General features: G+C 42.2%; 1 protein-coding gene across 6 annotated transcripts in view; it reads right to left on the bottom strand.

The window, feature by feature from the left end:
• The window catches only part of RNF24 (ring finger protein 24), a 71,792-nt gene that overhangs the window by 13,485 nt on the left and 45,544 nt on the right, over positions 1-12,763 (bottom strand). For all 6 annotated transcript variants that reach the window (XM_073342943.1, XM_073342946.1, XM_073342947.1 and 3 more), the window contains exons 3-4: positions 7,999-8,041; positions 4,125-4,166 (exon numbers count right to left, since the gene is read on the bottom strand). In XM_073342943.1, coding sequence (XP_073199044.1) covers positions 4,125-4,166; positions 7,999-8,041 — 85 coding nt within the window. The remainder of the gene's footprint in view (positions 1-4,124; positions 4,167-7,998; positions 8,042-12,763) is intronic.

Genomic DNA, 12,763 nt, shown 5'->3' with positions numbered 1-12,763 from the left:
GAATACATTTTGATTCCTTCCTCTGAATCGCAGGTTCCCCCTCACCCATTTTTGATGCTTCCAACTCCTTTCACCTCTGACTCTTCACTGAGATGATCCTTTCACTGGGGCTGCATCATCGATACTTGTGCTGGCAGTAGTGCAGGGCTCTTTAATGTGTGTGCTGTATTTTGATGCTGTTCTTCTCATGAAACTGGAAGCTCCCAAAAGGCTGAGCAAAGAGACCATCTGTCCCAGGGCAGCACGCTCTAAGGGCCAGAGCTGCAGGAACACAAGGAGTTCTTGACTGCTCAAGCCTTTTCCAAGGGAGTAAGATCAACTGAGTATATCCAGTCATCAGTCTCAAGTTCTCTTTACAGATCAGATCAATCCTGCAGCTCAGGCAAACTCTCACAGACTTCAGTGGAGCTTTGCCCGAGTCGAGCCCTCAGGATTGGGCCCCAGAGTGCTATCCAGACTTCTTTTCTCCAGTACCATGAACACACAGTTTGCTACATGTTAAGAGCCTGTCAAGTGGCACTACAGAAAATAGAGCAGATGTGCGGACTCAAAGAGCTTTACGGGTTCCTTTCCCTCCTGAGTGTCTGCTAGCTGTCACGAGCAGCAACTGGTGCCCCAAAGGTGAACTGGAGTCTGTTCATCTTCCTTCCTAAGCCAAGTTGCTGAAGCCCCATAATTATTTCTGCTGCTCTTCTTTGAAGTCTCTCCAGCTCGCCTACATCTTCCTGGTAAACAGGTGCCTGGAAGTGAATGCTGCACCAGGGCCTTAAGTACCGTGGACGAGAGGCACCACAGGTGGACTGAGTATTAATATCATTCCAGGTGCAGTCTCAGGTGTATCTCAGCTCCTTCGGTAAATAAACATTCCCACCGCACACCGTGAACGCTTCACAGTGGCAGGGCAGATGCTGTGAAGAGTGTACGCTGGTTAAGATAGCCACTGCTGCATCCCCAGAATACTGGACATGCCAGTACTTCTGGGAATGGTGTGGGCCCAGGTGTGATCCCATTTGTGAGACCTTGCACATATGGTATGTGCAAGGTCACACCGCATGGAGGACGCCATTTTGAAGAGCACACTGCTCCGCCTGGATCGGTGTGACCACAGAAAAAGAGGACCGCCTGCCTTAAAACCAGGCGAAAGGCCTGCCTAACTCTGGCTGCTGGATGAAGCAGGCACACACGTATTACTGCAAGTCTAATTATCAGAGGTAGATGAGAAAATGGTGTTTCTGACGGGGAATATTTTTGAGACCATCCAGCAAACTTCAGTAGTCCTGTGGGATATTCCTTCCCTACCCTTTGTTATCCAATTTTTGTCCCCCATGTTCCTACTTTCCAATTGTGATCAAGTTGCCCCTTAAGCTTCTCTTTGTTGAAATAAACAGATTGAGCTCCTTGAGTTTTTCACTACAAAGCATGGTTTCCAATCCATTTATCATTCTCATGGTTCTTCTTTGAGCCCTCTCCAATCTATCAACATCCTTCTTCAATTGCGTACACCAGAACAGGACACAGTATTCCAGCAGCAGTCACACCAGTGCCAAATACAATTTCAACCCATAACAATGTACACGTACATCTAGGCATCTGGTGAAGGGGGCAGGGTGGTGAGGGTTGGGAGAAGTGGTGCTAATTGGTGCATGCTCCACCACAATCCTGGAAGTTAAACACTGGAGTAAGTTGCCTAGGGAGGTTGTGAAATCTCTGTCACTGGAGATTTTTAGGAGCAAGTTAGACAAACACCTGTCAGGGACGGTCTAGATAATACTTAGTCCTGCCCTATGTTCAAGGGATTGGATCAGATGACCTCTCGAGGTCCCTTCCAGTCCTATGAGTCTAAGGACGCAGTGTTTTTGCTAAAGTAATCAGCAGCGGCATAATTCTGAATGTACCAAAGTAGACATCTTGCTGGTGTGAATGGGTGCCCTTTCTACCTTTCAAGGTATCGTTTATCTGCAGACTGAGGAAGGCAGCATTGTTACGGCTCATAGTGTGAAGGAGATCTCTGCAATCATAATGGACAGAAGCAAAGGTGGCTGGGTGTTTTTAAATTGGAATGAAGTCCCACGGAGTTTACTCAGCCCAACTCAGGTAGCAACCAGAAACGTACCTGTCTGACCCATTACCAAGTCTTGGCCAGACTGAGCCAGAAATCACCTTTATACTGTTATATTTGACAGGTTTCAGAGTAGCAGCCGTGTTAGTCTGTATCCGCAAAAAGAAAAGGAGGACTTGTGGCACCTTAGAGACTAACAAATTTATTTGAGCATAAGCTTTCGTGAGCTACAGCTCACTTCATCGGATGCATTGAGGGACCCACATTTGACTTTCTCTTTTATCTACAGTTTTCTATCATCTTACATACATTATTTCTGTCCCCATATGCTTCACCCCCACCCCCGTGTCACCCCAAACCAACCCAACATCCTGCCCAAATCTCAGTGTAGGAGCATTCCTGATCCAGCAACAGCAAATCATGTGATACAGAAGTATTTCAGAGTCAGGCTTCCAGTTGTTTCATTAACAAATTAGACTTCTAAAAAATTCTAGGACACACCATGACAATGGCATCTGTTTACATTTAGCTAGTTCGGGGACTGGGGATGTGCGTTACATAACATACATATTGTGCTCCCAGTGCCCCATGACTGCTGCAGACCCTCTGTCTGACCAACACAGTATGCTGCCTCAGGCCACGGTTGTCTGTCCATTGCAGTTACTCAACCCTCCATTATTTCTGCTTTGTTCTGGTCTCTTTTGCTGCCTCTATCCCTATTAATTCATGGCAACAACTGGAGCCAACAGAAGCAGAGAGATGGTGTGCTGTGGGGGGCTGTCCTTTCAGAAACCTGTCTTCTGCAGAGAGTCACACAAACATTTTGGCTACAGCGTTGAGTACTACGCCATGGCTGCGTTAGGGAGATGCACTTTGGCCACCCAGAAACGGAATGGAAACGAGTGTGTTTAAGTTTAAGCGGGACAAGAGCTGACAGTTTAGTCATTAGTCTGTTCTGATCACCTTCCTGTAACATTGAAACCACATTAAAAATCCAAACTGGGTTACTAAGTAACAAGGATGTGGCAACAGCTCCTCACTACTGTAAACAACCTTTCTGTTCTTAGACAGCCTGGTATTCAACTCCTTTCCCACTTACAAGTCTACAGTTAAACCCTGGCTATGCTGCAATCAGAGAGGTTGGGTGTACAGTCCCCCTTGCGCTGGGGCCTTCACTAAATCCAGAATGTTTTCCCTCATTAGTAAGATCTCCACCACTCATTTCTCTCAGCCATTTCTATCTTCCTCCTTGCCGGCTTTTATCTCACCTCTTGCCTTGCTTCATTCTTTCCAAAAAACAGCCAACAAGCCATTCAGTCATAGATGCCAACCCCCCACTCATATCATAATTTCATGGCATCAAGTTTTGTGGACAAAGCCTTCCAGACAAATTGACCTTAGATGCAAACTCTGTCCCTCCCTCCTCCAATTAAAATATTAGCATAAAAACCCATTTTTTAGTCCTGGGGGGCTTAAGTTGGGATATTGAGTTCTGCACAGGTGCCTAAATAATCATTTGGGGGCACATGATTGGTATTCTGGAACTTAAGTACCAACCAGATGTAAACCACTGTTGTTTGCTGTGTTGGTCCCAGGACAATAGAGACACAAGGTGGGTGAGGTCATATCTTTTACTGTACCAACTTCCACTGGTGAAAAAGACAAGCTTTCAAGCTTCCACAAAGGCGTACAAGACATTACCTCACCCCTGGTGTCTCTCTAATCTGATATAAATGCAGAAATGAGCACCTGTAACAACACTGATCGAGAACAATCAATTGTTCTATTTTCTCCTGACCTATTTACACCATAAATAGTAACATGGCGGACTTTTCTTTTCATTTGTTCCCTCTTAGCTGTAGATTTTTGGTTATTCTTTATTTACTTTGCCCATCTCCCTCAACCACAAGTCTGCACTAGTGAATAGAAGCCGGAATGTGTGAACTCTACACGAGTTGTATAATCATTCCAGAAAAGGAACGTGACGAACAGCTGACTCCTGAACTGCAGAAAGAGGCCTTGCTCTGTAGGCGTAACTCATTGCAGCCCAACAATACTTGCTTACCTCATGCAGATTAAGCTCTTTTACTTTTTCCTTTAGAATAACCTGCAAGACAGAGAGACAGCATTAGGACCGGGACTTCTACCATTTCTGATCGCTGTACTTCAATTGTCTGGTGCCAATTACATCAATTGGGTCTTCAGAGATTTCCTTTTAAATAAATAAAGCTGATGTAAATAATTTCCTTTGTATTTAATCTTTAACGGAAGTAATTTAAAAGTGAAAATTTCTGTGCAGTATTTCCCCCACTTTAGCTATATGGATTGAATATCCCTAACAACCAGTGAGGAGGGAGGGTCCCCTGAGCCTGAACATCAACAAAGCAATTTTTAGCTTTGCAATGGGAGCCCAAGTCAGCTGACCCAGGCCTGCTGTGGGTCTTTTACTCCACTACTCTAAGTTTCTCCTGTGCTTCCCCAGGAACCTGGAGCTTCGAAGGAGGGCATTTTATATAGATATATAGATTTACAGATAGTTCATGAACGTAGATATTTTTGAACACTGATATACATGTGTAGGCAAATTATAGCTAATATTTTTAGAAGTTTAAAAACAAAAAAACCCACCAGAAACTCGACAGCCTAAATAAACCAGACATGAATATTAAACTAGTAAAAACAGTTTTCAAAATGCTCGCCAAGAACACATTTGAGAGGGAAGGCAGCTATTGTGCAGATTACAACTGCTAATCCAAAAAAGGGGATGAAATCTAGAGAACCTCCTTCTGAAATCAAGTATGCCATGTTCCCATATTTGTTTGATGAACTTCATTATTCAGATATTTCCTCCTCTTACCAATTCATCCTTTTTCCCTTGTTTTTGTTCAGAGTTCTGTGTCTCCTTTGGCTAACTAGCAGGGAGTAGGATTGTAATCAAAGGACTGTAAATTTGTAATGTTATTAATGTCAGAATGCTTGCTCAGACTACAGAATTGAAAGATAAATTACCAAAACTAAAGAACCCTGAGCCACAAGGTGGGTGAGGACCAGCTTCTATTGTTGGAAGAGATTGGGTCTGGAGAAGGTAACCAGAGTGTCACGACTAAATAGAGGCTGGGACAGATTGTTATACATGAGGGGCCAACACATGTTGCAAAAAAATATTTAAAATGAAAGAGGCAATTAACACCTCTGCAGTCGTAAGACAAAGGAGGGATATTAGGTTACAAATTGTTGCATTGAGCCATAAAATCAGTGTCTCAGATGATTTTCAGTGTCTAGCACAATTATGAATTTAAGTTCCCAGGCTCGTCTTTTGAAAGACTTTCAGGTTTCCTTTGAGGACCAGGACTGAGAGGTCAGATATGGAATGATTGCTTTGTCAAGAGTGTTTGCTCACTGGTGATAAGGAGTTTTTGTCTTTTATTATTTTTCTGTCTGAGTTCATTGAACAGCATAGTGATTGTCTGGTCTCTCCCACACAGTTGCTGTTGATGCATTTGATGCGCTGGGTGAGGTACTGCATAGGTTGTGATAGGCATGTGTAGGACCCATGGATCTTGAAAAGGTGTGTTGTGAGGGAAACTGATCATCGTAGCAGCACAGATGTGTCTGCAGGTTTTGCATCTGGTGTTCTGGCAAGGTCTGGTGCCACTTTGAGTTGGTGTGTCCTGGGGTGTGGGAAGCTTGCTTCTGAGGATGAGCTTGGCAAGGCTGGGCCGTTGTTTGAAGGCCAGAAGAGGAGGTTCAGGAAAGATTTATTTCAGAATGTGGTCGCCGTCAAGTATAGGTTGTAATTGTTTGATGATATCCCATATGGGTTCCAGGGTGGGAGTAGTAGGTGACAACTAGGGGTGTGTGGGCAGCGTGTCCCCTTCCTCCCACCCTACTGGAGCAGGTTCTCTTGCAGTATTTGGGTGGCCTGTTCCGTGATGCAATTTACTTCTCAGTCCTTGTTTGATTAAGGTGCGTATCCTGGACTTTCTCCTTGGAGCAGATTCTGTGGTATCTGAGTGCCTGTCTGTAGATAACAGATTTCCTGGTGTGTCCTGGGTCGTTATTGGATCTGTGGAGGTAAGTGTGGTGACCTCTGGGTTTCTTGTAGATAGCTGTCTGTAGAGTTCCCTTGCTTAAGCTGATTGCAGCATCGAGGAACGGGAGGCTGGTGTGGAAGTGTTCTAGAGAGTTTGGTGAACAGATGGTAGAAACCTATGAGGTAGTTTAGGTCATCTGTCCAAAGGATGAAAGTATCTTCGGGCAGGTCTACACTACAAGCTGGCATCAGCATAGCTACACTGCTGTAGCGCTTCTGGTAAAGACACTCTAAGCTGATGGAAGAGAGCTCTCCCGCCAATCTAGTGCCATCCGCTCAGGGGATTACAGTCGGTATAAATGTGTCGCTCAGGGGTGTGGATTTTTCATACCCCTGAGTGACGCAGTAGACTTGGCCTCAGGTATATCATTGGTGAGTGTTAATTTTTCCAGAAGTTCTTCCTCGGAGGAGGCCCTCCTAACCTTCCTTTGTCCCATGACTGCAGAGGTGCTGATTGCCCACTTCATTTTAAGGGGTCTCTTTCCATGTGCTTAACAATCTGTCCCACCACACAGTTAGCTGCAACACTCTGGTTACTTTTTCCAGACCTGAACAAGAGCTCTGTGAAGCTTTTCTCTTTCACCAACAGAAACTGGTCCAATAAAAAAATATTACCTCACCCACCCTATGTATGTCATATCCTGGGACCAACATAGCTAGAACACTAAAGAAAGCAGGGCGTTTAAATTTATCCTGCCACTAATTTATTAGCAATGTTTATTTTGAAGCAGACACTGATGTGTGTCTATGGGAGTGAGTGGAAGAAGTTGTTTGATCTGCCAAAAATACTTGGAAACATTCCCTACAGAGAAATCCCACTATTCCAAATTCAGTACACGGCTTTAATGCCCTCAGGATTAGTGTAATCTAACCCAGCAAGATACAGTTCATGGGAACTGAATTTAGATCCACTGGGACAGCATTTTTCTTTTATTGCTGTAGGAAAGGTATATTACTACTTATTGTAAACATGGCAAGAACTGAGAGTCATGTTGCTGGGGCACATCTATTGCCATTCAAGGCAATGGCAAAAGTCCCATTTGACTTCAATCAGGACAGGAACAGATCCAACCATGAGGAAAAGTACACTCAGGTTTTTCTGACCGCTCCAGACAGTGCAAGCTCCAGGCACAGAAAGTCAGTGCCTCAATTGGCAACTCTCCCTCCCTTCAACCAGGAAAATCCAGTCAAATACAGGATTTTAATTGATTACATTAATTGCCATCTGTGAAAGCCTTGGATGTTTTGTGAAGGAACTGAACCCTCCTTGTGTGAAGGAGGCTGAAAGTCTTGTATTTTTCCCTTTTGTTATCTAGCCTCACACAGTTTGACCCACAGCTCACTATTGGGTTTGAGCTATGATATACCAGTCAATTTCCTGCCACATGGCTGCTCCACTTATAAATACATTTTTTGAAAGTTACATTCTTATAAATCCCTGATTTTCTCTTCTCTGCTTAGTCGACTCCATCCTTTCTCCATCACTTTGAGGAAGCATCTGGTATATAGGGAGTAACATTAAGAATACAAATCCTAGATCGTTGTAGGGAACAACTGACCACATGCACGGATATAGAGTAAGGCCCTGATTCTGCAAAACACACAGATGTGTGTGACTTTAAACATGTGGATATTCCCATTGACTTCAATGGAACTACTTATGTGAGTAAAGTTAAGCACTTATGTAAGTACTTGCAGAGGTAGGCCTAAAATGGCAAGACCTCAAACTCTGGAACAGCTCAGTGGAAACCTAAAATGGTGACCATCACAAGAAATTAACAGTTCTTGCTCAGATTTATCTGTAAGAAGAGAGGGAGAAAAAATAGTTTCCTATTTAACATCTCACCTGTTTGTAGGCATAAAGCTCTTTGTGTGCCTGATGTCTGAGCCTAGAAATCGAGAAAGGAAAATATGAACAAAATAAGCCAAAATATCAGGATTAGCACGAAACCAGATAAGAGAAAAAGAAAAAAAACCCTCTCATTCCCCCCTCATATTTAATAACTTTTTTAGTTTTGAAAAATATAGGACACATAATGATGCAGTATCCAGTTCCCAGGGAGTTAGTTTAAGAGCTTTTATATCGCTCCAATTATATCTATCTCCATTCAATTGCTGAGAACCTTCTATGATTTGTCTTTTTTGAACTATGTAATTTGTTGCAAAAGCATTATCTGAGTTGTTAAATGACGCTCACCAAACTCTTAACCTGTATAAGTTACTGATAGGACAAACAACTAACATACATGTCCATTTCTCTTCCCCCCAATTACTTCTTCACTAAGATTCATATGCTGGGTTGAATGGACACTGCATCTTTTTTTGGTGATGGGAAAGTGCAGAATACTCAGGGCTCAGTGCCTGGGGAATGTAGGGGAGAAAGGCACCTCTGTTCATACTTTAAATGTGGGGAGTGGATAGAATGAAAAGAGAATTGCCCCTTTTAAATATTTACCATTCGAGCCCTACTCATTGTACTGAGTCGTTAAATTAATCTCAAATGCCAATTGTTCGCTATGCTTTTGACATGTAATATTGTTTCAAAGAAGTTTTCTGATATCCAATGTCTTATAGAGAAACATTCAAGGTAAGTCATTGCACTGGTTAAAAAGCAAAAGATAAATATCCCTTTTTAAGAGGAAAATAAATATGAGAATGATTTAAACCTGGTGTGAGATTTTGCAGCTTTCAGTGCAGTTAAGGGACATGAGGCAATTTAATAGCCAAAGAGATAATCACGGTTAAAAATTACAGGAAATTGAAACTTTAACCTGGGAATTTATTTTCATGTACTTAATTCAGCAGAAGACCAAATGATTGTGGTTACCTAACAACTGATCAACTTGTGTTATATTTAACTGTGGAGCCATAATCATATGAGCTCATTATAGGCCATGACTCCACTTTCACTTACGCTGGTGTATATGATGAGTTACTCATCTGGAATTCATGGAGTTACACTGGAGTAAAATCAATTTTAAGTGAGATCAGAATGAGGTCCATACTAAAGATTTTATGGCTGGGATGATTTAATTGGGGATGGGTCCTGCTTTTGAGCAGGGGGTTGGACTAGTTGACCTCCTGAGGTCCCTTCCAACCCTGATATTCTATGATTCTATGCAGTGAGAGGCATAAGTGTAGGGTATCCTGAGTAGTTCTTAAGGCTTTCACATTGCTAGCCAAGTACAATTTTTGTTTTCTGTATAGTTTCATTTTTGGGCATGAATCAAGAGGTGGAGACTAAGTGGATGAATCCACATTAAAAAGCTCTTGAATAGCAAGGAACTCCAAATGGGGACAAGAGATGAAGTATTTATTTATGAAAATGAATGAACGGTTAAGTCACAGATGGAAGTGTCCCATCCCATTTGCTAGGGACAAAAATGAGTGAAACAAAAAATACATTAAACACATCAGAGCCTTAATTTAGAATCAACAGAAAATGCTTAGTGTACCAACATGGTTACAAAAAGTTACAATCCACATAACTTATATGTATTTAATGTTAATCTTGTTTCACAAGCTATACATCTGTTTTTGGAAACCTCCAATGGCAGGCCTAGCCTAAAACGCCTACACTGGGGTATGGGGCTGAGAGGAAAAAGCAGCACATTTCCTAGTCTGTTAGTATTACAGCTGTGCTGGTATGGTTGATGCTCTGCCATGGTTTCCATTATAAACACGTACATTCAAAGACAGAACTAGGTATTAACAGCTACTCTAGGCTGGATTACATTGATGATTTTTAATTTAAGATTTATTAAAAATATATTTGCCAGCCTTAATAACAGCAGCGTCATTTATACAGCTCATTTGAAGATACAAAACCCTTTACAAATGTCAATTGTGCTTATAAAATCAAAAATAGCTTCTCGTTTTAAGCTTGATATTTGGTAAATCATTCATAAAACTGAAGAGGAAAGTTATGGATGTTAAAGAATTGGGCAAGGACTTTTAGAACATGGTCTGAATGTGCAAGCACAAAGGCCAGACAGATGTAAGTAATTTTTCTGAACCGTCATTCACTGCAGTCTCCAACACTGCTTGAAGACATGTAATTTACTGACCTGCAATTCTGCTTCTCTGAAAACATTCCAGTGGGATGCTCATTCCTGGGTTTCAGCTCCCTAGCATTCCACTGATGGAACTCCCCAGGCTCTCAGGTCCCTAAGGGCTGCACTTGGTCCCTAAGGGCTGCACTTAACACCATGAATCAGGCTGACACGCACCAGTCCCTGAGCTTAAAGCGCTACCCTTGACATGTTCCTATCAGTTTGGAGAGTACAAGAAGAAAGTTTCCTGAGACAAACCAGTCACAAAAAAAAAAAAAAAAAAATCAAGAGGCAATCATCTCCACCTCATCCCAATCGAGATAATTTTGAAACTGTGATGAATAAGTAGCAGGAGAGAATCTATCAGAAGCTACCAACAGAGAAGCTGAATTCTAGGGCCACCATTTTCTCTTCTCTAAAGATACCATCCACTAGAATTCTCACTCAACGGATGGCCCAATAGTCAGAATAAAACTTGCAACAGGCAGCAACTAGAAGGCAAATGCCAACCAGGTGCACTGGGATTAAGAAATCTCTGTTATCATTGAGAGGTATCTCAGACAGACTGTAGGATATGCCAATAATAAGAGTCAGGGTAAAAGTGGCCAGCTCAAGGGGGATCCCCAAGGAAGCAAAAAAAAAAAAAAAAAACTTTGGGGACAGGAGACCGTGGCCTTCCCTTTCTGGGGAACAAGTTCTGGAGTCCAGAGAGACCAAAACCAAGATTCCTTTCTGGAGACCAAATGCAAGCAAGAATGCTCTGTGACAGTGGGGAAAGAGGACCCCACAGCTGCCTTGCAAATGCCTTATGGAAACACTGCTTATGCAGTGGAGGCTGCCTTCTCCCAGGTCAACCTATGTTGTGAGCACCGAGACATTGGACAAGTAGAGACCAAAGCTCTCATGCAGGTGCTGAGCCTCTTCAACTGCACATGCTACAGCATCACATACGAAATGATGGAAAGTCTCTGGTGCTAACGCACTGAGCACATTCCAGCACTAAATTGCTGGATAAGAGGCACCAATGTCACACCAAGGCACTAAAACTGAGAGGGTCCAACCCGCACCCTCCCAAATAAAAAGCCTAACACAACCCAGCACCAAAGCCCTTAGAAGCCAAGGAACCTTTCAGAGCCTGAGGAGTTTTTTCACCAGTCCCATGCCAGAAAGCTGGTACCCAGAGTGAGTTCTGGCAGATGGTATCTTTAGAGAAGAAAATATGCAGTATTTTAAAAACATGCTCTCCACAATTAGTGCGGCAAGATAGTGAAGACATATTAATCTCCAAAATTAATCACTCATTTCAGCTACAATTTAGAATCCCCTTCCAATGTTTATGCCCCACACCCAGTGGATTCTCTCTTTAAAAAGGGAATATTGCATCGCTTTGGATAATTTTGTTTCTTTCAATTTCAAGTACTATTAGAATATGCTTCAGTAATGAAGTGAGTAAACTACTAACTTAACAAAATTCAGAGGAAATAACATTTTATAGATTTACCTCCATTATTAGTACACTTAACCTCTCCGAGTTCAAAGATAGAAATCTGTAAACCAGGCAGCACAGTCTAGAAGAAAAAACCTCATAAAAGTCTTACATTTTGCACCGGAGTAGCGTTTAAAGATGCAGTATCTCTGGCTGTACTGTCTCAATGGATCTACTAGTTACAGCCCACAATGGAAGTACAGTGGAATGTCCCTTCTCTATTGCTTCTTTATGAAAAAGATCACTCTTTGGCTGGAGCTGCTATTAGCTTCTGTTGGTTACATTTATTTGCTCCTCCCTTTGTTCCTTCAAATCCTGAACTGAGAGGATTCTCAGCTTGAAAAGACCAATGTTTTCTCCTTCCTAGTGAGTACAGTACCCAGCTTTCTTAGTATTGTATATTCAGTGACAACATCATGTCAGTATTCTGTGCATAGGCAACAGTGATACGCCAGAGGCGATATTATATTCAAAGTGGAATTCATTAAAGAATTGGCCTACTAGACTTCCGAGAGAGCTATTCGAAACAATTTGTGACACTCAGTCAAAAAATGCAATTCACCATAGAGACACAAACCAAATACAACGCCTCCTTGACATCTGACACTGTCCCAATGGGCTTGGGGAGAAATCCACAAGTAAGAACAAGCAAAAAAAAACCAAACCCATGCAATAAAAAGTTCCCATTATATTCAAGATGACTGTATAATTTCCATGGGCTGAAAATAGGTTTATATGAGAAGACAAATCCTTATTTCAATTGGCAACAAAAAAAAGAAGAGAAGGAGCCCAAACTCAGCGCAACAGCAGTACATTTGTGTGGTAATTCTCTCCGTGGTAAAAGAGATCTGCTTTTAACAAAGAGATACCGCATCTTTAGCTTTCCACAGCTGACAAGGAATGACTTGTTTAATCTGAGCATGTTTAAAATCGGAAGGGCAAAAGTGAACAAACAGCCTCTTTGGGAAAGAAGTGCCCCACGTTTCCTTACATAGTTCGAAATATTTCAGCTAAAGGTGGCAACCATAAACATGAACACACTATAAACTGTCCGAAAGTTTGATTATGGACAA

The sequence above is a fragment of the Lepidochelys kempii genome, chromosome 4 (assembly GCF_965140265.1).
Source record: "Lepidochelys kempii isolate rLepKem1 chromosome 4, rLepKem1.hap2, whole genome shotgun sequence".
NCBI lineage: Eukaryota > Metazoa > Chordata > Testudines > Cheloniidae > Lepidochelys > Lepidochelys kempii.
This window is presented reverse-complemented; position numbering and strand designations above follow the sequence as displayed.